This window comes from Mesocricetus auratus, unplaced genomic scaffold (genome assembly GCF_017639785.1).
Source record: "Mesocricetus auratus isolate SY011 unplaced genomic scaffold, BCM_Maur_2.0 Super-Scaffold_100011, whole genome shotgun sequence".
Taxonomy (NCBI): Eukaryota; Metazoa; Chordata; class Mammalia; order Rodentia; family Cricetidae; genus Mesocricetus; species Mesocricetus auratus.
The window spans coordinates 54068364-54093752 of record NW_024429195.1 but is presented as its reverse complement, the minus strand read 5'-3'; the positions used below and the strand labels follow the sequence as shown (position 1 = coordinate 54093752).

The following is a 25389-nucleotide window of genomic DNA, read 5'->3' as shown; positions in this document are numbered from 1 at the left end:
AGTAAGTAAAGATAAACACCAGTAGCGACTGTAAGGAAGAATACAGAACAAAGGGAAGCCAGATGGAGAGTCCTACCTGCATGGATGGCTACAAAATGCTTCCGGGAGGAGTCAATATTTTAGCTATAACTGATGGGTGAGGAGAAGCAGATATACAAATACAAAGAGAAATCAGGTCCAAATCATGGGATGGAACCACAGGCCCTGAGAAGACAGGGTGTACTTGTACTCTAGGGCATACACTACAATGTTGGGGTACCAGGAAAAGGTTGTAATGTGCTCTGATATAGTTCAGGACAAATTATCCAAGACAGATGATTGTCCCTCAATTTGCCTGGTAATGTTTGTCACACTTTTTTTTCTGTCAACGTCTTTTTGTATAAAAACTAGAAACAGAAACCTCAGCATATATCAGAGATGTTGCCATATAGGAAGATCTTGGAGTAAGTAAAGGCCAGACAGCATAGAGCAGCAATAGGTAAAAGCAAGAAATAGTAGGCTGCAAATCATGGATGAGATCATAACTAAAGCCAGGATAAGACCAGAGAGACTGTAGAGACAATATGTATCTAATAGTCTATGTATACATGCATCCTATAGTAAGTCATCAAATGTTTGTTTGGTTATACTCTACAGCCCACTATGACAAGGACAAGTTAGTTTGTCCAAAAAAACTTCCTCAAGAACCTATCAAATCATCCTGATAATAGACATGATTCTCACTTTCTTATGGTCCATCTGGCCTAGACTTCCTCCCACTGTACTGTCATGGTTACTCAAGTATTATTTCAGCCACAGATCTTATAAATGGAGGAATTATATATGTGTCTTACTTTTCTCATTTCTCTGAGAAAAAATACTCGGCAAAGAAATTTGAGGAAGGGTGGGTTTACTTTGGCTCACAGTTCTAGGGGATACAGTCCCCTGTGGCGGAGAAGGCGCCTGGGGCAGCTGGTCACATTGCAGCAACAGTCAGGAAGTACGTAGGGGGAGATGAATGCTGATGTTCAACTCACTCAACCCTTTTATTAGGTCTGAGACCCTGGCCCCTGGAAAGATACTGACCACATTTAAGATCAACACTCCCATTTCAGTCAACCTAATCTAGAAATCCTTTCACGGATACATTCAGAGATTTCTCTCCTAGATGACTGTAAATCCTATGAAGTTGACAGTCAACATTAACCAGCACAAGGTGTTATTGCTACAGGAAATCTGCTTGGGTGCTTCAGTCTGTGAGACTGCAAATAAACTCAGCTCCCCATGCTAGTCTCAGACATCATATTCCATAGGTGACTCATGTCCTGTACTGTGACTCAGACTGTGTAGACCTGGGCAAAATGGAAACAATGTTTGGCTTCAGATGCAGAGAATTGTGTGTCATGCCCTAGGCAGTGACTTTGAAACACTGGATACCTGGACTTGCTATGAGCAAGAACTGGCATTTAATCAGGCCCGTTCTGTGACATCAACAGGTGTCTTCCTTGCTTTGACTTCATCTCATTAACTCTCAATGCCTCTCAATGACCATGAATGCTAGAAGTCTGGGACGCTATTATATTTCTGACCTTTAACTACCATTGACTTTTATGAGAAGAAAACCATTTCTCTCAAACTTCAAACACCTCCAGTTCTCCCATAGACTCGGGGTGGTCTTGTTTGAATTTGTCATGTCTAAATGCGGTTTAGAAGTTCAGATCCTAATTGAATCTTTTCTAACTGTCAGGTGGTGCTTGGGGAATGGCAGTCATCAAACATATTGGCAGTGATTTGGGAGATAGAGGAAAAATTCTTTGTAAGAATTATCTTAGCTTGGAGACTTGCTAATGAGACACAGATAAGTCTTACATATTCCAAACATTTTGGACTTAGGCAGAAATGTTGCCTCTTTTAGAGGATGCATTGATCACCCAAAAGAACCTCTTCATTTGCAATGTTCTATGAAGAATGAACTAAGAGGATGGCACTCTAAGAAAAGAAAGAATCTCAGTAATTGCTCTTCATCAAAGAGACATCTTACCTCTTAATAATTCTGGAAATTGCTAAGTGTGGTAAGGCAGAACTTTTCAATAACATCAATGGATTAATAACTGAACAAAGTTGGGAATTCAAGAGTATCTGCTCTTTTTAAAATAGATATCAGAGGTGATATTTTTTAAAGTTGGAGTTCTAGAAATAAAACAAGCTAATGATAGAACTTCAAAAAAGAACCAAAGTCAGTACTGGTCTTTTACATTGGTAGGGACTAAGGAAGTAGAATCAAAGAACCAAAGCACAGGATTTTATGACCAAAAAAAAAATCTGTTTTGAGACCATTTTTTCATTTTTATTGAAATCATGCTGTACCACCACCCTCCATGAACAGCAACCATTATCACCGTTATTGTTAGTGTTTATTCACAAGGCTGTGTACTACATCTTATGCTCTCATTTAATCATCACTAATGACCCAGTATCAGTACCTCAGCATCAGCACCATTTCATAATTGAGATGTCTGTAGAAACAGGCTAACTTGTCCAAGAGCACACACCAGCAACAGGAAGAAACCAGATGCCAATTCCAGAATCCTCTCTCCTGGCTAGCCTCTTAGAGAATGACTCCAAAGAGGTGGCATTGTCCTGATAAGCAACTGGACCCTTGTTCTTTTCTGAAACAGCACCTTTCTGAGTCCCTTCTTATTTCCTAAAATACTATAAATCTCCATGTCCCAAAGTTGGGTGTGGCAGTACATGCCTGTAATCCTAGCACCCGGGAGGCAGGGCCAAGAGCATTACAATTTTGAAGCCAGTCTCAGCTACACAGCAATTATGAGGCTAGCCTGAGCTACACAAGATACCCAACATCAAAACAAAATTAAAAAACAACACTAAACAAATATACAAACCCAAACCAATGAATTGCCCCACATTCTAGGATACATGTTATTTTCTTATAGTTAGAATATATTCTGATGGCAATTTGTTTGTTTTTATGTCTGTGCATTATTTTTTCAGTACATTTAATTAGCATAGAAGACACTAGATACCACTGTGACATTTTGAATCAAAGTGTGGTTTAGTAGATCCTCTTCCCCTCTTGCCTCACCCCTACCCTACTAAATTCTTTCCTTTCCTCCTTTGTCTTCCTTATGTCTTTTGACCACTACCCCATTATTCCTTATCATCAATTTTTACCCTCCTCATCTCCTAGGTTTTTAGGCTTTCTCTACCTGTGCTCCCACGTACATATAATATATACCTTACAGGTCAGAGTCTGCGTATGGGAAAGCATACATGAGTTTGTCTTTCTGAGTTTGGTTCATGTCACTGAATATTATGCTTTCCAGATCTATCCATTTTCCTGAATGCTTCATGATTTACATTTTTTCTCTTCAGATGAGTGAAACTCCACTGTGTAAATGCACTATATTTTAATTATGCACTCATCTGTTGATGGTCATCTAGGTTAGTACCATTTTCTTGCTCATAAATATAGTAGCAAGTGACAAGTTATGGAGGACTCTGGATATAGACACTTTTTTAATGCCCTATAGATCACATCTATACATTCTTTATGTATCCCCAACTCTTCTGGCTGTCCCTAATGCCAATCTGCCAGGAGAACCCTCATCCCTCACCCTAAGTATCTTACTTTACCAGAAGAGTAAAGTTTCTCTTTTTATCCCCTTCATCCACTCAGCTTTTAAGAAATACTGATTAAATCAATTTTAATCACTAAATTAACTCAAGCAAGGTTGTTTAATTAACTTTAATTTTAGGAAAATGAAATAATGGAAAGAACCTCTGATGGCCAAATCATATCTGAACCCTAGCAGGCACTATGAAAACTGGTGCATGAGAGAAAATAAAATAAACAAAGATAGCTGCAGATGACACAGCTTTGGTTGAGTCTCTGTCTATGCCTCAAGTTCAACTGCTTCTGTATTCCAATGGCACAAGATGTGGCTATGATTCAGTCTTCCCCAACTCCTCATTCAGCATTATTGATCAGACAATGGGAGTCACAGGAAGGGTGCTGCATTCCAACTTGAATTCATTTTTCAAGGTGGCTGCCATTAAACAGAAGTTCAGAAACACAGGCCACATACCGTGACTGTCAGCTGAAGAATTAAGAGCACTCTATGCCTTAATTACTTTCAAATGCAACAAATGAAAGGATATGTACTTATATTCTTTTAAAAAATCTATCACATTTATACGTTTAGTGAGGGTCATGCATGTGTTACAGTATGTGTGTGGAGGAGGGTAGGCAATTTATGGTGGCAGATTCTCTTGTTCACCACGTGGCCCTAAGGATCAATCTCAGACTGTCGGGCTTGCCAGCAAGTGCCTTAGTCTGCTGAGCCATCTCCAGCTCTACTATGGTTTTAATGAAATCATGTCTTTAATGCTGTAATCACCCCAAAATGTCACCACCACTACTACCCAAAATGCAACAGGTGCTGTGAATTTAGTTCAGGTATTGATAATCACACACACACACACACACACACACACCAACATAGGTTTAGAAATGGTTTCAATGGCTTAGCTTTTATTGTTCATGAAGTTAGGCTTGGGTGAGAATTATTACAGGCAGACCAGGATTATATGTGATTTCCGTTTCCTACTGGGGCCAAAGGAAGAGCCACTGGCCCTCCAAGAACTTGTTACACAAATATGTAGTCGAGGGTAAAGTGAAGCTTGAAGGGACTTAGTGACTTCACATCAGGAGTTGAGTTTGAGTTGTGACAGTGAGGTGAACTATATGCTTGGCCTATAAAAAGCCTCCTTAATTCCAAAGGCAAACTATTTTATAGTTCTGTACCAGAGGACAGGTGGAAGATAAACTGGTATGTCCCTTAAATTTTCAGAGTTGCATGGTTTGCTGGCAAGAATTTCCTAGGGTTCAAAATAGGGGTCACAGAAACAATAAACTAGAGCATATCTCCCAGAGGGATCCGTGATGTAACCAGGAAGACCTTGCCTCCAGTCAGGCCTGCTCTAGAGGTCCATTGGTCCATCTCTTTTCACTTTTCCTTTAATACTATCTCCCCTCTTCATTTTACAAATAGAAGCTGCCCCGCCCCCTAGAGCCTTTGCAGGGTTTGTGTCTATCTGCATGCAGATAACAGGCTGAAGGGGTCCTGAAAGCTGTGCAGTCGATACTGAGGGATTGACTATGGGGACAAGTGATGGTAAAATGTCTATAAGGGAGACAGCTTTATCCCAACATCCTTTCTTTTCCAGGCTGGAATGGACACGAGACAGCATCAGCCATAAGAGAAACACAGATAGACAATGCTTAAAGAGCTTGCCTAACACCCTCTGTATCAGCTGCTATTTCTGGATTGCTACAGAAGACATAACTAGCATCTTACATAAACCATCCCATTTGGGGGCTTGTGTTATAGCAGCTGATCCTTTCTCCAACTTACACAAAACAAAGAGAATGAAAATATTAAGAACTCAAGCATATCTTTTATGAACCCCCTCCCTGCTGAACCTTTGGCTTTTACTTTTAACAAGTATAACCAAGAAGCTTCAAATGGAACTGGCATAAACAAGACCTAAAAACTACATTTGACTTTCACAGATTCAATGTGCTTACCCTCTCTTCCAAGAACCAACCTACAGCATACAGTTGCATGTATATTCTTTGGGCCTAAATGGATACATGTAGCTAATATAAATTATGAGTATCGAATTGACAAATGAAAACTCAGGTTGATTAACATGTTCTCTTTTATTCCAACACAGACATATGTCCATGGGCTCTTAAGGTTTATGTGTTCGCTATAATCAGTTAATCATAGATAATTGGATGAGGATAAAACAGACTTCATCTCCCTCCGTGTGATGCCAAGACGATGATTTTCTCTGATTCTTGGTTTCATGTTACCCGGTGCTTCAGAATAGTTCTGTGTTGCTAAGACAACAGGGACACTTGCAACAGAAAACTGGGATTGAAGTCAAGGCACGGAAGCAGCCTCAAAGGATGTCATGAATAGTGTATGCCAGGCCTTATTCACAGTGAAACCTGTTAACACCTGATTTAGAAAAAAGAATGACTATTCTCTTCCAGAGGACCAGGGCACTCTGACAGCTTCCACTCTGACAGCAAGAGGACAGTGACATATGGGCTGTGAAGGAGGGAGCCATCACTTCACTTAGTGTTCAAAACCCCGTGGAAACAACTGAGGCAAGCCTGCCCTTCCATTCCAATTTTATTCTAAGGGCAGCATGTCTGCAGAGCGAGAAGAAAGCCAAGGTCAACGCTATGCCGTCAGTTGCTCTTCCACTGAAAATGTGTGCCATCTCATGTGAATGAAGGCTCCATTCTGGGTGGTGAACGGGGTGGGTCTCATAGCTGCTGGGACTCATGGTTGGTGTTTGGACTTTGAGCCTATGAACAGATGCAAAGGGGATTGTTTCCGATGCTTTTTTTTTTTAATGAGAGAGGGTGTCAACATGTATCTCTGGCTGTCCTGAAAGTCACTATGAACACCAGGCTGGCCTTGGATAGAGAGAGATCCACCTGTGCCACCATGCCTGGTTTCGATGCACTTTTGAAGGTACAGAAAGCCCAGGGGCAGTGCGGTGAGCCAGGCTGCATGGGCAGTCCTGTCTGAGCAAACTGATCAAGTGCGCCAGTCACCCCGTTTTAACATCAGAACATCAAGGCAGGGAAAACGAAATGCTTGAACAGACTTTGTTTTCAGTTCTAAAAGAAAAAAAGGAAAACAGCATTTAACTATAAAGTGAAGAGTGTTCTTCATGTCATGTATATCCTACTGCACAGAAAAAAAAAACCTTCCAAAAAGAAACAAAAAAAAAACTGAACAGTGAGTCTGGGTACATGGCTCAATGGTCCAGAGCTTGTCTAGCATGTGGGATGCCCTTGTTTTGATTCCTAGCACTTCAAATAAATGAATAAATAGCATAAACAGATAAATAAGAACTCTGTGTGCCCAGAGTTTGGACAGACCTTCAGAATCATGTCCCTCTCTCACAAAGTCATCTGGCCAGAAACAATGGCCACACTAATCAGCCAATGGAGGATGCTTTCAGGCTTCAAAGGGAAAAAAACAGAGTGGCTGGAGGCTGAGTTACCACTGTAGAATCCCTTTTTCAAGTAGTAGTCAAGATACTATTTACTCATGGAAAATGGTGGTTATGCAGTAAGGTTAACAGTTCTGCAGATTCAAATGTTAAGTTTAATCTAGCGGAGTCAAGTAAAAACCGTTAGACCCCTATTAAATACCCTGGTGATCCAAGCATAAAAAAAGAAAATAGAAAAGAACACAGAGCACTGTATTTTAATATTTGTAAGTAGCATAAATCATAATGTTTTGTATACTACACTATACAAATAAGATACTGTTGCTTTCCAAAGAAAACCAACTTCTTAGAGGGCTTTCCAAACAGCTCCATATAGCTAAAAGCTTGACCCTTTATCCATTGCTACAGCACGTGGAAAACAGGTGATGAGTCCCAGAGTCTTCCAACTGTGTCTGTTTCTGCTGCCACTGAAGCAGGTGCCTCTTGGAGGCCTGTTGTGGCTCCTTCCATCTCCTGCGCCACCAAATGTGGGCTCTGCAGGGCAGGCGAGCACTGACAGGGCAGCCTCTGTGCTTGGCTTCCCACAATCCTCCTCCCTGTTACGAGAACTTGCGCTTCTTCATGGCTTCTGCCTTGACGGCCAGGCTCTTGGCACAGATGGTCAGGACCACAATGAGGACGCCCACCACAAATGTCACCACTGGCCAGAGGAAGCAGTGCAGGAGGACAATCTCATCATGTGTGCGATGCAGGAGAACATCCTCCGGCCTGCAAGAGAGTGGGGGACAGGGAAGGAAGAGCAGTCAGACTTGTACAGCACCAAAAACTCTGCAACCTGCAAACACGCTCTGGTTCCAGCCCAAGGGGATAATCACCCTTGAATGTGAAGGCTCTGATTACAGACACCTTACTTTCTGCTTCAAACCAATTTCCAAAAGCTGTGAGCTCTTGAATCAAGCAATTGGTGCAAATTTGCATATCACTTCTTATATCATTTGCATGCTGCAAAATGTCAAAGGTATAACATCATTTTGCTATTTTTTTCCTCCACCCTAAATTGTTTCCTTTTTCCTCCTCTCCTTTAAACTCACTGGCTAATGGGCTTGGATGAGGCGAAATGTTACTGATGGGCAGGCCTTCTTCAAAAAACCTAAACTCCATCTTGGCATTTGGATGGATCCCAAGTGATTTTAACTGGGAGGGGAGGACTAATGTCATTGTTCAAGCTAGGGTGACAGAAGATATATAGCCCAAAGGCATGTCTAACCTGCAGTGCTGGCCACGTGCATCCCAAGACAACCATGAGTGCAGACCACCACACTGAAATACCAATACATCATATCATAGCATCAAATTGGGCACCCCTAGTAGTTCTTAGGTCAACTGAGCTTTGCAATGTGAATCAAAGACTTTCTTAATAAAAACCTTTATTAAGAAAACAACAACAACAAAAAAGCAGGCAATGAGTGAACAGTCATAGTCTATGATTCTGCATGAAACTTATCTATTCGTGCCACTGCCTACTTTCTTAGCAGCTCTTGCAAAGTGGCAGTAGTAGATTTCTATCTTGTCAGGGTGAATGTCTACATCTATCTGTGATGAGACACTCTCCACAAGCCATGTTCAACCGCCTTGGCAATTAGACAGATGTCTGGGAGTTTTCATACAAGTGGCATATATTTTATGAAATATTTGCATGCCACCCACAGGAAAGTTTACTCTATTATCCTACTACTGTAGGATATTTACCTATATTTCCTCCAGAAGAAAGTTGCAAAGTAATTTGTCCCACTATCCTCAAGAACATCAAAGGCCTCAGAGCCCAAGGGCAGTGCCTTTAACGGGGAAATATACCCCTGGGAGCTACCATTACTCCAAGCTCTTATTTCCCAGAAGGTTAATAAAGGACACTGGGTAGTTCTTTTTTGTATAGTGAAGTTGCCATCCAGCATCAGCAGAAACAGCTGTGTAGGCTGGCTTTGAGTTGATTGAATTCTTGTGCCTTTCTTCTTTGGTGCATAATTTAAAATTTTGTGCCTAAAGTGAGATTCTAGTTGACATTTCTACAACAATTTATACCAAATAATGCATAATCATTGTAGCAATGAGGCCCAAATAACCCTCAGCTTGCAGAAATCACTTCAGTTACTCCTATTGCAACCCACTGTCTTCAAGGCCTGAGCTATCATTCATTTAAATTTGGATCCTGTCATTCTATAGGCATTTGTTATTAACTTTTTGCTGCTACCAAAGAGCCTGCCTGTGTTGCAGCCTTATTATCCATGTAAACATTAAAGAATGTATGCCTGAATCTAAAGGAGGAGAGGCCAAGGCCCCAGAGCAGCCGAGGTTCAAGGCAATCTGAGTCACTTTTAGAGTCTTTGGAGTCTTACATTGCCAGCACTCCTTTGGCTCTCTTCCCAGCTATGGGTGCCACAGCTGGTAGACAACCCTACCTCAGTGTGGTAGAATATTATTTTAAGGTGTGTGACGTTTGTTTATGCTGTATTTGTTTAACTCTGTGAAGATGTGATTCTTTGCCTGTCTAAAACACCTGATGGTCTAATAAAAAGCTGAACGGTCAATAGCAAAGCAGGAGCAAGGATAGGTGGGATTGGAGGGCAGAGAGAATAAACAGAAGGAGAAATGAGGAAAGAAGAGAGCAAGAAAACAAGGAGAGAGGATGTCAGGAGCCATCCACCCAACCACCCAGCCACCAGTAAGGAGGAAAGTAAGATGTACAGAAGAGAGATAAAAAAGCCCAGAGGGGCGCCGAGCGGTGGTGGCGCACGCCTTTAATCCCAGCACTTGGGAGGCAGAGGCAGGCGGATCTCTGTGAGTTAGAGGCCGGGCTGGACCGACAGCCTCCAAAACAATACAGAGAAACCCTGTCTCATAAAACCAAAAAAAAAAAAAAAAAGCCCAGAGGGAAAAGGTATATGGGTTAATTAAAGTTAAGAAAAGCTGATGAGAGCCTAGACACTGGGGTGAGGGTGGAGAGGTGCCTTGGTCCTGCCCCAACAAGATGATGGGACAGACTTAGACTTCCTAGTGGAGGCCTTACCCTCTCTGAGGAGCAGATAAGAGGTAGCGGGAAATGGAGGGAGTGGGAGGAGAGGAGGGAGGGGGAACTGGGATTGGAATGTAAAAAATAAATTAATTTAAAAAGAGAAGAAAAAAATAAAAGCCAGTTAGAAGCAAGCTAAGGCATGGCATTCATAACTCCATGTGTGGTGGGATTCTCAAAAAGCCAAAAGAGTGAAAACCATTTCACACAACACCTAAGTGTGCAAGAGAAGGCCCAACCTGTCTCCCAGGATGCTCTTTCTGGAACATACTATCCTATGCCTTTAAAACTATTGATCCAAACTATTGATACCAAGAGGAGTTGTAGACTCTTCATCAAAGGGGTCAGATACATAGAACATGCATACACTTGATACCAAGGAAAACCAAAGAAAATGAGAAGAAGGGGATTGGGACTTTTATTTCTGTAGTAACTACATATGTCATTTGCAAGAGTATTGTGATTTTGTAACTAACTTTCCAGTAAAATGCTTGTGTGTAGATACTCTTTGGTATTCTTTCTCCACTCATTATTCAGGATATTAGTGAATTCCTTTATCACAATATCAAACAAATGAGCCAGTGAAACAGCTCCTACAAGGGACGCCGGAACAGCCATACATGCCATCCAGACCATTGAAACACAGTTTGAAGAGCACATGATGGGGAAAATGTGAAGGAAAAGGACAAGAGAGAAGGAAGCAAACAAAAACGGCTGGTCCCGGAAGCTTGTCTGCCTTAGAAACTTTCTAGAATTCTATCTCCTTGTTCCTGGGCAACCTTAACATTTTAAAGCTCTGAGCGACAAAATAAAATGACTCCTTTGAGCTGAATTTCAACTGCTTTAACAAATCCTTCTTTAGTGGTAGAAAAAAATTATCATACACATTTCCTTAAAAACCATGCATGTCTGTTTCTACTTCAGACAGCTTGAAGATGCCCCACGTTCTCCTTGGATAGGGAAAACTCATTTCTCAGGTTGCAAGTCACTCGGTTAAATGAGATCACCTTAAAATTACTTCTTCCAGACTAAGTTTCTCTCGTTTCAGCTGGGATTATAGTACCGTCATTGGAAGGCCTTTCCTGCCTCAGTTACCTATTTCCTCTGGGTTGGTTGACCAAAAACCATTTGGCTTAGAATTCACTTTTTCCCATGGTTATGTGATGAAAATGAAGAGGAGCTTCATTAAATATAGACAATAAAAGCCAAACATGGTTACTCTCTACCTGGGGTTCTTGTGGAGGGTGTAGGAACTGCAGTGGAAACCGAGTGAGGAAGATGAATGAGCATAATGAGGAACCGTGGGAAAGGATGGCCTGCAGCTGTGAAAGGGCACAGCTGGAGTGATGAGGACACCTTTGCTGGCTCAGTGTTTTCTTACATTCGGTGTTCACTAAGCTACTAAGCACATGGTTGTAATGAGAGGTTCTTTTTCTCTTTTCCCAGATGGTCCTGCAGCCCTTGAGCCCCAAATGAACACACTAACTCTGTCTTAATCATTAACCCATTTCCATTAATCTATTTCTTCCTGGTCTTATGTTACTGGAGAAGGATCCGGACCTTTAACTCCTTTGGCGACTCACATGGTGACTGTTCTAGTGGGCCCTCTCTCTGCCTACCTTTCCCAGAATTCTCCTCATCCTGTAATCCCACCTATCTTCCTGCCTTATTGAACAACAGTGTTTTATTCATCAACTAATAAGAGCAACATATATATAGAAGGACATTCCCCATCATATGGTGCCTGCCAGGTACTATAGAAACACGTTTCGTGTGTGTGTGTGTGTGTGTGTGTGTGTGTGTGTGTGTGTGTGTGTGTGTGTGATGTGGGTGCTGGGAATTAAATCAGGGTCCTGTGGAGATGTTCAACATTTTACACATTACATATTACTAGCAAGCCTTACTCATAGCATACCGTATCATTAGAAACATTTTCACACTTTAGGGGGAAATTGTAAAGCCTAAAATGTTTCGTCATTACTTTGATCAAAATAATTCCACAAGCATGACATAAGCCCCACATGCCAGGGCAGTGACTTGGTTGCACGGCCAAAGGACACCAAAAAAATGTGAAGATTTCATCACTTGAGCCTTTCAGAACAGGTGCCATCTAGGCCTGCTTCAAATCTTATTTATTATTTATGACATGACCTAGTTTCAAAAGGAACACAAAATGAATAATATAAACAGAAGATTTGAATAAAATAAAATCCTTAATTGGACAGTAGAAACCAAGAGCAATGTAATTAGAGTGGGGAAAAGGTAAAAGCTTTACACCATGCTTAGTGAAATAAAACTTATCTCTGAGCCCCCTGGTACTCAACAGTGGTGGGGAAGGAAACACTAGTTACCTAATGGCTATTACATAAGAAAAGGAAACAAGAGATTTGGCATTTTATGAAGACTAACCTAGAAGAAAAACTATTTTGTGTGTACATTTACTTAAATGAGCTAATGTGTTGCATTCTGAAGGCCCAGGATAGCAGTTTCCTCAAAGCTAACGATGAAGTCTCTGTGGGACTTCTTACCACACTGAGTCCAAAGTCTCAGGTCTGCAGGATGGAACAGCATTTTCAGTGTATGGTGTATCCATCACACCTGAGAACAAACTGAGCCAAACAATGCTTACACGACACTGGGTCAGCATCAGCATGGCTTCTGACAGGGGCTGCTCCAGACTGAAACCCCGAGGAAGCCGAAGTATGGACTCTGCTCTTGCCATGGAGGTAACAAAATAAAAATCCACCAGGAAAGCTTCTTATGTGTTCTTTGACAGCTTGACTGAATCTGTGTGAAGGTGGGTTTTAGACGGTCTTACAAAGTTTGCTACCTAAGTCTTAAACGTGTGAACAAGAATTTAAATGAAATACCACCAGTGGGCCTAATGACCTGGGTTTGATTCTCTGAATCTGTGTGAAAAAAATGTTGGCCATGGTGGCCTGCACTTGGAATCCCAGCACTGGGGAGGCAAAAACAGGCAGATCCCTGGGGCTCGCTGGTCAGCCAGTCTAGTCTATTGCTAAGGCCCAGGCCAATGAGAGAGCTGTCTCAAGGACTGATGGCTCCTGAAGAATGATGCCTGAGGTTGTCCTTTGACCTCCACACATACATACATGAGAACATGCACACATATGCAAAAAGCATTACTGTGGTTGGGTGTGAGGAACTTGGAACTCTGGAGGTGGTAGAACGTTAGCTTAGGCTGAAGACATTTGAGGTCAAACAGACAAGACGAATGCCTTCTAGAAATTTCCCTTCTCTGCATAGCCACAAAAATTCTGGGACATGAGACTACTATACATCTCTTCTCTGAGAGTTCCAGTCTTCACAGAAGATCATCACAAACTTTCCTTCCTAAAAGTCAATTTGGCTGTCCCTGGAGCCTTTTCTTTGCCACCACCAAGTACACATGCCCCAAATCTAACCACTTCCTTATTTATTTGAGGTCCTATGCATAAAACACATTTAACAACTACAATAAAGTACCTGATGTTAGTATTCAGGCATCTGTACTGGCCTGCCCTTGGGGTTTTGACAAAAGCCCTCAACTGAAGCCTCTAAGAGCACCATCTGTGCATATTCACTGTGCTCCCTTTTAAAGCGCCCTGCCCACCTCCTTCTCTCTTTTTCTCTCTCCCTCTCCGTCTCTCTCTCCCTCTCTCTCTCTTTCTTCTCTCTCTCTCCCTCCCCCTCTCTCTCACCCTCCCTCCCTTTCTCTTTCTCTCTCTCTATGCTCCTGTCCCTGGTCTCCTTGCTACCTTTTCCCTTTTTATGATCACTTTCCCTAATAAAAAATCCCTCTGCTCAAACCCTGTTGCATGGCGTCTTTCTCTTGCACATGCTGCTTTTCTGAAATTACAACACTTGAGACAAGTCATTTATGGAGAAGAAAGATTTCTTCTTCTGCCACATCATCCTGGCAGCGTGAGACAGGGGAAGCCCTCTCCACTAACAGAAAATGAAGGGAAAGACAGACAAGGGTCCCACAATCCTCTTCTACACCATGGCCCCAGTGACCTCAAAACCACCTTGTTGTAGAATATTAGTTTAACTATGCAAAGATGTGTTACATTTGTTTCTGCTGCCTTTATTTAATTATGTAAAGATGTGCTGCTGTTTCACCTTGCCTGCCTACGCTATCTGATTGGTCTAATAAAAAGCCGAACAGTCAATAGATGGGTAGGAGAGGGATTGGCAGGGCTGGCAGGCAGAGAGAATAAATAGGAGGACAAACCTAGGTTACAGAGAAGGAGAAGAGAATGAGGGAGAAAGAGACATACCCAGGAGTAGAAGCCAGGCAGACATGGAGACAGCAGGAAACTAAGATATACAGAGAGAAACACAGAGGGGGGGAGAGAGAGAGAGAGAGAGAGAGAGAGAGAGAGAGAGAGAGAGAGAGAGAGAGAGAGAGAGAGAGAGACTGGTAAAAAAGTCCAAGGCAAAAACATAGATAAAGAGAAACAGATTAAAATAAGAGCTAACTAGGGCTGAGCATTCAAAAATAATAAGTCTCTGTGTCGTGATTAAGGAGCTGATTGGTGGCATAAAAGAAAACATCTGGTACACTACCCGATAATGTTCCATTCTTCAAAAAATAATACCTTTTGATACAGGAGCCACCTGAGTTGTTCAGAACCCAAACAATAACAGAGTGTTATTGAATAACTTGGCTTTTAGCAATACCATATTCTGTGGCCCCGAGACCTGACTAAAATGTACTATATGAAAATACCAAATTTGGCCTACTAATTAACAATTTAAAAAATTGAAGTCATTTTCTACTTAAAGATACTAAGGATTGGCCAACAGAAACGCTGGGAACCAGAGGTACATAGTTGTAGAGTGCATACTTAAGACGCACAAGGCCATGGGTTTGCTCTCTAGCACATAAGAAAGAAGTTGCATTTGATTTTGGTATAACCGACCCATCCTTGTTGAGAGTAATTAGCCGATATGTCCAGTTGCTGGGGAAGCAATCATAAGACCTTGCCAAGAAGGCAGAAACAGAAACAGTACACTTGTCTTCCATGATGGCTGCAGGAGGGCACTTGCACAGCTCACTTTACAACAGTGACAAGCCACACGGTGCTTTACAGTGAGAGCTCTTTGCATCAAGATTCTCTACTGTGGGGACACACTTGGAACCCTGGGGTAGTATAAAGTTAGCTCAGGCTGAAGATATATAAGATTAAACAGACAAGGCAAACTCCTTCTAGAAATTTCCCTCATCTGCATAACCACGCAACTTCTGGGACATGAGGCTACCATAAATGTTTTTCTGATAGTTCCAGTCTTCACAGAAGATCACTCACGCTTGCAGAGGCAAACATTCTCACAAGCTTCTCCTCCTAGAAGCCAATTTGTCTGTCACTGTTCTTTGCCCCTCCCCCACTAAGTATGCAAGCCCCAAGTCTAATCATTTCTTCTTTTATTTGAGGGTCTGTGCATAAAACGTATTTAATAGCACATATCAAGTTTGTTTGCACTTTCTCCTGTTAATGTATTATTTGTCAATTTCATTTCAGTCTCCAGCCATTAAATCTGGAGGAGTAGAGGGTTTTTCCTCCCCTATACAATTATGAGCTCTTTTTGACTCACTCGGGCTTAGCAATGATGTTATTGTAGGGACTTTAAAAAGCCTGCATGGCAGTTATCTCAGGAGCGTGGTTTTGCTCCAGAGGGTTCCTGTCTATGGATAGCATGCTCACCACACATCTATAAATGTTAGTCGCACCCTCTTAGTCATCCTCTGCTGTCTTTCCCAGGCTGACTAAGAGTGGCGATATGTAATTGCACAGGGGTTACCTACCCAGTGGGAAAAGTTAAGTCAAATCCAAATCTACATGGTGTGCAGAGAAAAATTTTCACTTGACTGTGGCAGCAGATGTAGTAAAGTAGCAGGCATGTTATTTTGGAGCAACAAAGAGTTGAATTAATTATAAATCTGAAAGCGTATAATAGGTCCGTGTTGAAGGAAAGGCCTGAATAATCCGGAAGTGCAGGACAGTATTTGAGAACATGCACTTGACTTAGCTTGAGGTAAATGTTTAATCTGTTCTTCACCTCTTAGTTTTCTCATCTGTATAATATGTGTTCTTACTTTTCTCATAAGAAAATACCTGATAAAAATCAATACAAGAAAGACTGGATTTATTTTGCCTCATAGTTGAAGCGACACAATTTGTCACGGTGGGGAAGACTGGTGGCTGCTGATCACTTTGTGTTCTACACAGGAAACAGAGTGCAGGCAGGAAGTAGAGGCAGGCTCTGAAGCCCGCTTCTTCTACTGAGATGCCACAGCCTCAACCTTCTAAAACAGTGACATCAGTTGGAAATGGAGTGTTCAAACACATGAGCTTGTGTGTTTGTATGCAGCGGGGAGGAATTTCCTATTCAAACCACAGTGGGATGATAAAAATCTGCCTTACTCCCAAGAACTAAATGAGATATGGAAGTGAGGTGCTTCAGTAGCTTCCTGATGGGGAGCGCTTCAGTAGCTTCCTGATGGGGAGCGCTTCAGTAGCTTCCTGATGGGGAGCCTTCAGTAGCTTCCTGATGGGGAGCGCATCAGTAGCTTCCTGATGGGGAGCCTTCAGTAGCTTCCTGATGGGGAGCGCTTCAGTAGCTTCCTGATGGGGAGCCTTCAGTAGCTTCCTGATGGGGAGCGCTTCAGTAGCTTCCTGATGGGGAGCCTTCAGTAGCTTCCTGATGGGGAGCCTTCAGTAGCTTCCTGATGGGGAGCCTTCAGTAGCTTCCTGATGGGGAGCGCATCAGTAGCTTCCTGATGGGGAGCCTTCAGTAGCTTCCTGATGGGGAGCGCTTCAGTAGCTTCCTGATGGGGAGCCTTCAGTAGCTTCCTGATGGGGAGCGCTTCAGTAGCTTCCTGATGGGGAGCCTTCAGTAGCTTCCTGATGGGGAGCCTTCAGTAGCTTCCTGATGGGGAGCCTTCAGTAGCTTCCTGATGGGGAGCGCTTCAGTAGCTTCCTGATGGGGAGCACTTCAGTAGCTTCCTGATGGGGAGCCTTCAGTAGCTTCCTGATGGGGAGCGCTTCAGTAGCTTCCTGATGGGGAGCCTTCAGTAGCTTCCTGATGGGGAGCCTTCAGTAGCTTCCTGATGGGGAGCCTTCAGTAGCTTCCTGATGGGGAGCCTTCAGTAGCTTCCTGATGGGGAGCCTTCAGTAGCTTCCTGATGGGGAGCCTTCAGTAGCTTCCTGATGGGGAGCCTTCAGTAGCTTCCTGATGGGGAGCGCTTCAGTAGCTTCCTGATGGGGAGCGCATCAGCAGAGGTAGTAGTGATAATGATTGTCACCACTCGGTTAAAAACCAGTTCTGGATGGTGGTTGCAGTGTGTCTTCTCCAGGTAACTTTTTCACCTGAATATTGCAAGGAGGTCTTCACAGGCGTCTCTTTGATCACATTAAAATTCCTTTGGGTAGAGAGGCCTCTGTTGCTCCTCAACCCCCTATGCCACAAACAGTGAACATTCAATCTACAAGGTGGGCTTACAGGGGCAAAGATGACAAGCAGGACAGGCTCAATAAGCAAACGATGTCTTCCAATCCTATCACACATGTGTCCAGCAGAGGCAAGGAAAAAGCTCCTAGCAATGTCAGACCCCCCATTAGGAACATAAACAGAAGTTATGCACTAAACACATCCTACAAACACTTAACAGAACTGGATTACACCAAGGACCGTCCGCAGCTACAGATGTGGCCCATATGAGTGACTGCCTCAACAGGTTTTCTGAGAAGCCTGAGGGAGCTGCTGTGGCTCTGGGCTCCCATGGCAACGTGCATCTTCTGGTTCCATTCCTGCTAAGGGCTCACTGTTTTTTACACTTCCTGTCTGTCTTCTCAACCTGACTCCTAAAGCTCTGGCACCAGACACTTGTTATGTGTGAGCCCTGTCGGTGAAGGCTCCTGAAAGCAGGCGTCACTGTCAAGATTTGCAAGCAGGAAGTATGAACTTTTGACTTAAGGAAAAAACAAAACAACAGCAACAAAACAACACTAACTTTCATCTCTCTGCTTCCTGACTGCAGATGCAATGTGGCCAGCTGCCTCTGGCTCCTGCCACACAGTCACACAGTCACAGCCACTGTCGCCACTGAAGCTTCCCCACCATAATGGCATGAACCCTCAAACTGTGAGCTAAATAAACCCTTCCTCCTTTAAGCTGCTTTTGTCAGGTGTTTTCTCATAGCAACAAGAAAGTAACAACTCCTTTTAGGTCCCTCCGACACTGTGATCCTAGGAGCTTGGTGTTCAAATCCCATTGTTTCCAGGGGCTCACCTGCATGCATAGAACCAGACCATTTTTTTTTTGAAGATCACTCATTACCAGCCACATTTTGTGTCATTTCCCTAAACTGAATCATGTTCTCAGCCCTCGCTCCAGGCAAAGAGGACACAGAATAATCGCAGATTGCACACTTGCAACGTGGGTGTGAGAAACCATTCCTAGGGAGAAGATGACAAACACACCGATGAACCCAAAATAAGCACACGAGCTGGGATTCCATTGGGTGCTTGGAAGGCTGGCAAGAGCTTCAGCATTTCGGTTCTCAAGGAAAGGAGCAGAGCGAGGAATCCCCTCAAACATTGCTGTATCTCGCTCCTGTCTGAATACAACTGGACATACCTCGTACAGGTCAAAGGTGCCATTTTAAAGGATGTCAAGAAACACTTTCTTCCCCATGATTCCCGAGAGAAAAATCAAGATGGCAAGGGCTTTTAAGTAGTGAGAACCAAATGTCTGCAGAAGACTGCAGGCTCAGTCACACCCGGGTGGGGGCTGGGGGGTCCTCACAAAGCAACATATTCAGCATCTGCTCCACTCCACTTGAATGGTCTCCCTGGGGTTCCCGGATCTAGAAGAGCAGTGCACCTTGCTAAGCTCAAAATGTGAGCTCAACAAATGTTACTGGGATGTCAAAGGGCTTCAAAGAATGGAGTGAAAATCTATGCCACTGAACTGCAGCTGAGCAAATCTGGAGGGGAAGCAAGAGCCAAGACTTCCAGGGGAATCTTTTCAAAGGCCACATCTATTTGTTTGGAACTGCAAATGCCATAGCTGTATTTGCCTAAACAGTCATGCGTATTTACTTGTGTTTTTACAGACTGTGCCAACTATTTTCAGATAATTTCCAAAACAAGTGATCATATTTACTCTTCTGCCTTCCTCTCTGCCTTTTTTTTTGTTTTTTTTATGAGTGGGTATTTGTATGTATGTTCATGTGTGTGGGGGTACATGTAGGAGTGTGTGTGTGTGCGCGTGTGCGTGTGCGTGTGCATGCGTGTGCGTGTGCGTGTGTGTGTGTGTGTGTGTGTGTAAGCCAGAAGTCAACCTCAAGGGCCATCCCTCAGGTACTCAGATACTAGCTACATTTTTTGAGACAGAGTGTGCTAGGTAGTTTTATGTCAACTTGACATAAGCTAAAGTCATCTGAGAGGAGGGAGCATCAATTAAGAAAATGCTCTAAGCTCAAGCTGTGGGCAAGCCTGTAGGGCATTTTCCTAATTTGTGATTCATGAGGCAGGCACAACCCACTGTGGGTAGTGTCCATCCCTGGGCTAGTGGTCCTGGGTTCTATAAGAAAGCAGGTTGAGCAAGCCACTAAGCAGACCCCTTCCATGAGCTCTGCATCAGCTCCTACCTCTAGGTTCCTGTCCTGACTTCCTTCAGTGCTGAACAGTGATGTGCAAGTGTGAGCTGAATAAACCCTTTCCTCCCCAAGTTGCTTCAGTTATTGTGCTTCATCACAGCACCAGTTAATATAGTTAAGACACTGGGTCTCTCATTGGCATGGAACTTGTAAAGAAGCTGAGGGTGGCTGGCTAGAGATGCCAGGGATCTCCCTGTCTTCTCTGCCTCCCCTAGTGCTAGCACTAAAAGCATCTGTCATCACACTGGCTTTCTCTCCCTGACGGGAGTGCCTCCTGGGAATCAAAAGAAGGTACTGACTGAGCTATCTGCCTCTGCACTATCTGCCTCTGCGCCTCTCTGCCTGTTTAGCAGAGCCTGTCTAGCCCAGCCTCTCCCTCTGTGTGACGGTTTCTGTTTTCCGAGGTCATCCTGCCAAATTCTCTACCCCCAAACCTGCTCTTCATGGTACATCCCCATTCTGGCCTCACATGCTGTGAAATGCATCCAGCATGGGGCGGGACACATGGGAAAGGATCCCAGCAGGCCCATGGCTATCCAGACTCACCACATAGCAGCTTACTGGATAATTTACTCAGTCGGTCACCACTATTGTCTGACTAGGGTAAGCCCAATTCCCCATGATTAGCTCCTCAGTGAAGAAAACCCACTCATGTGCCCACTTCCTCACTTTTATACACCTCGCACATTGGTACCACACGATTATTCTGGCAGCTGTGGAAAAAAGACTTTAAAATGTGCCTTGGGTTGGAAAAGGCCAGCAGAGCATCTTTTACCATGGAAGTTTGAAGGAAGGCCTGCCTCCTACTATAACTCTGTCACTCTACAAGGTTCCCAACTGCTAGACATCTGTTTCATTACAGTGTACAATACCCCAAGCAGCTATTTTAAATTAAATAATTAGAAGAGTATGTGTATGTGTGTGTATATACATATATATATATATATATATATATATATATATATATATATATGCTTTGCTACTGCATATAAGAAAAGAGAAACAGACCTAGCATTTCCAGCCAGGCTACCAATGACTCACACGTCTGGACTGCTAAATTACATACTACAAGATACACAAATAATAGCTCTACACTCAGTTTTGTTATCGTCTGTTGTGTGATTGTGTCTCTTAGTTAAAATGCATTAAGTAGATACTAAATTGCTCCTGAACTATAAAACTAGCAGAATTCATTTGGAGCTCTATTCCTACAGGATAAGTCTCTCTTTAATAAGTTTCCACAAAGAACGCACTACTGAGAAACATGCACAACAATTAAAGCAGTGACTAATGACTGAATAAAGCACCTGTGTGCTAGCTGCTTAACTGTATCCCTGTAGCCTATGATATCCAATGTTCAATAAAATAATGTGTGAATAATCAACAGCAGACTGGTCATCTGAAAAAACTGTTTGAAATCACGGAAAACTTCTATATGGTTAGCAGAGTGTATTCCTAGGGAGATCTGTTTTCTTTTCTTTTGCCATCTGACCACCATTAATTAACATTCCAGGTGGGGCTACTTCTTTGCCCATAGTAGTGCAATGACAGCAGCATGAGGCCTTAAAGGTGCACATAGCCAAGCCAGACATCTATCCTTTCCTTGCCATGGGCCTCTAATCTAAAGCACAGTTCCCAGACATACACTTGGGCATCTAGAAAGAGTCTCTTGGGATTTGGTTCTCTTCCATTCAGCCGCTCGACATTGCCTTCACACCTACGACTGGCAGGCATCAGGGCTAGCCCATGAGCGGTGACGTGAGGGTGGGACCACTCTTCTGTCTACACAATTCTGTCACACTCCCATCACCCAACAGGACACTGGCACATGCATGTCTGAGGTGTTCTTTGGATGCTCGCCGTTCCATATGGCTAAGATCCATTTTGAGATGCAATGAACATTTCCCCACAGTGCAGACATAATAGAAAAGGAGTGATTAAGTGTGTCTGGGGGGGTGAGAGGTGGGGCATGGGGGGAGGAAATATCTTGTGAGCAGATGACAGTAATACAGGCTTTGGGGGACAAATGCACAAAGAATTTATTGGGAGAGGGCGCCCACGTGCAAAGGCTCAACTACATCAGGCTGGCATTTCCGGTTACTTTGCCATCAGTAGTAACCAGGAAAAAAGTGTTTACCGTAAGGATTCACTGGTCGGAATTAACAGTGACTCTTGTGTTGTCATGTTCCAACGTGGGCTAGCATCCTGGTCACTGTTAGTAACTCTTCATCGGGGAGGTTAACAGTACAGACTCAGGAAACAGAGCACAGAGGTTTGGATCTGATCTCACAGATGAGAAGAGAAGAACAGTGGGTTCTAGAGGCTGATAAAGAAATATAAATGGCTGGGCAGTGGTAGCGCACACCTTTAATCCCAGCACTCGGGAGGCAGAGGCAGGCTGATCTCTGTGAGTTCAAGGCCAGCCTGGTCTACAAAGCTTCACAGAGAAAACCTGTCTCGAAAAACCAAAGGAAGGAGGAAAGGAAGAAAGGAAGGAAGGAAGGAAGGAAAAAAGATGGAGATGGGTGACAGCTACCACAATAAAGTTAGATAGAAGGAATGAGTTGTGTATTCTACAGCTCAATAGGACAAGTATAACTTACAATAACCTACTATATTGTATGAAGAACTGAGAAGTTCACAGGCTTTAAGGAAACAATAAATGTTTGAGGAGGTGGGGTTGGCATTGCTTGATTTGATTGGTGTCCTCTGTAGGAATGTGTTGAATCGTGCCACTGTCCTCTAGATGTGGACATTTATTATTCACCGATCCTGGCTACTATTTGCCAGACACTGGTTTGGATAGGTACTTAACCTCTCCGGGTTTCAGTTCTACCATGTGTAGAATGGATGGAATACCTGTGTCACAACTTCTCGGAATCAGGGAGTTAACATATATGAACAACTTTTGACACAGACGTAGCAGGATGGATAGAAGTTAGCTACTGCTGGCTGAGGCAGTATAAAATAGCTCTCCAAGTCCCAGCAGTTTTTAGCATCTTTATCAATGACTAGGGTAAGAACATAGAAGCTATTCTGACTTACAATTAAACAGTGGTATTTAAGGGTGGAGAGTATCTAAGGGCTCAGTCAGTAAAGTGCTTTGGAAGCACAAACACACGAGTTTGATCCCCAAAACCTACACTTACACAGACAGACGTGGTGGCACTCACTTGTAACCTCAGTTTTGGGGAGGTGGAGACAGAGAGATCGCCGGGTTTCCTAGCCAGTGAGAGGTCACGTTTCAAAAACAATGAATGGTACCTGAGAAACAACACCTAAGACTGTCCTCTGGCTTCCACGTGAATGAACACACATGCATTCAAGTATACCAACACAGACACACAGACACACACACACACACACACACACAGACAGACACACACACACACACACACACACACACACACACACACACACACAAACACGTGTTTATTCCGAGGAAGTAACCAGAATAACAGGCGGTAGAATCAAGATTCAAAATAATCATAGGAGACTAAAATGATCAACTGACATCAATAATATTTATAGAAAAACTCACAAGCAGGAAAGTTGCTTTCAGAGAAGCACTAGGGCTAGGATGCAGCTCAAGAGTGGAGGGAGCATGCCTCTCACATGCCGAGTCCCCGCTTTCATCTTTAGCACTGAGAGTGAAGGGCAGGGCAGCATGTATAATGCAGATGTGAGTGGAAGAGGCCTCCTTACCAGCTGTGTGTGGGTTGACACTTGTCACAGCTACTCAAAGCTAATGCCCTACAAAGTGCCCTGTCCTGGACTCCGTTTTAGTGTCTAGACTCAACAGTGGTGATGGTTTCTAATTCATGGTGAACAGGCCAACTCAGGTTGCAGAAAGAAGGGCATTGTAGCCAGGCATGGTGCATTCCTGCAATCCCAATACTCAGGAGGCAGAGGCAGGAGAATTGCCATAGTTTAAAACCAGCCAGGTCTAAATAGCAAGGGTATGTTTCAGAAAACAGAAAGAAAGAGAGGGAGGAAGGAGGATAGAGGGAGGGAGGGAGGGAGGAAGGAAGGAAGGAAGGAAGGGGAAGGGAGGGAGGAAGGAAGGGGGAAGGAAGGAAGTGGGAGGGAGGGAGGAAGGAAGGAAGGAAGGAAGGAAGGAAGGAAGGAGAGAAAGGAGGAGAAATAACAAAAGGAGCAGGAGGAGCAGGAGGAGGAGCAGGGGAGCTGGGGGAGGAGCAGGGGAGCTAGGGGAGGAGCAGGGGAGCTGGGGGAGGAGCAGGGGAGCTGGGGGAGGAGCAGGGGAGCTGGGGGAGGAGCAGGGGAGCTGGGGAGGAGCAGGGGAGCTGGGGGAGGAGCAGGGGAGCTGGGGGAGGAGCAGGGGAGCTGGGGGAGGACTGGAGGAGGAGCAAAGGCAAAGCAGCAGAACAAGGGGGAGGTGTTTGCTCTAGCATGCTGCTCCCTGGCCTAGAACATGAAAGGTGTGATGTCTGCCACAAAGCTCAGACAACACAGTCTGCCTCCAGAGTGAGGCCACAGCACTAGCCAGGACTGCGGTGAAGGGCAATGTAAAGTTTGCCAGCTCAAGTGCATGCTCTCAAGATGGCAACGAGGGCCTCAGTGCTGTGCCAGCATGGGCTTATGCCAGAAGCTTTGCCACAAAGACACTCTGCTGCCAGCGACTCCCCATGGCCCCCTCCCTGGTCCCCAGTGACCTCACATTTGCTTAGTGGAGACATGGAAATTCTCAAAGAACTAATGAAATAAAAAGCAAAAGCTAAGTTCTTGATAAGTAACAATGCCTGACGATGGACAGGCGTGCTAGGGAGAAGGAAGAGGAGAGGGCCATGGCCATCAGAGCTGTTCCAATACAGAAAATGATGTGGCAGCACTTGTTTATTTGGGATTTGTCTTGCTTTGAATATGAACCGTCCCCCATGGGCTCATGTGTTTGAACAACTGGTGCCATCTGGTGATGCCTGTTACAGTGGAAGCTTCACCCCGGCCCCTGGCAGCCATATCCCCGAAGAGTCTGGGATGTTATGGTGGAGGTTTCACCCAAGCCCCCTCTCCCATCTCCCTCTACCCCTCCCACCCTCCACTCCCCACCCCCCCTTGCATCTCAGAAAGCCTGCCAAATGATGGCCCCTCCCCCAGAGATACTCAAGACCACTCCTACAGGGTATTTAAACTGTCCCCCAGAGAACAGACTCATGGTTTTTCCAGTCTCCCTTTCCCGACTGGAAGGCCATTAAATATGGGCTTCTCCTAATTCAGTTTGATTTGAATTGTTGCATCAGTGGAGAGGTTTATCGGGGTGTATAAACTTCTTTCCTTTTTTTTCTTTTGTTTTGTTTTGTTTTTGGAGACAGGGTTTCTCTGTGGCTTTGGAGGCTGTCCTGGAACTAGCTCTTGTAGACCAGGCTGGCCTCAAACTCACAGAGATCCACCTGCCTCTGCCTCCCAAGGGCTGGGATTAAAGAAGCGCTCCACCACTGCCCGGCCTGCCCGGCATTCTTTCCATTTTTGGAAGACAGAGTATCACCATGTAGCCAAGGATGGCTTGAATGTTACATAGAGCAGGCTGGCCTCAAACTCTGCATCTGCCTCCCAAGTGCTGGAAATAAAGGCGTGCTCCACCATACCTGCCCTTCTG

General features: G+C 44.0%; 1 protein-coding gene across 1 annotated transcript in view; it reads right to left on the bottom strand.

Moving 5' to 3' along the window:
* Positions 1–5706: 5706 nt before the first annotated feature.
* The window catches only part of Kcnmb4 (potassium calcium-activated channel subfamily M regulatory beta subunit 4), a 56871-nt gene continuing 37188 nt past the window's right edge, over positions 5707–25389 (bottom strand). The window contains exon 3 of the mRNA XM_005081480.3: positions 5707–7809. Within this exon, the coding sequence (XP_005081537.1) occupies positions 7641–7809 (169 nt within the window). The 3' untranslated portion in view covers positions 5707–7640. The remainder of the gene's footprint in view (positions 7810–25389) is intronic.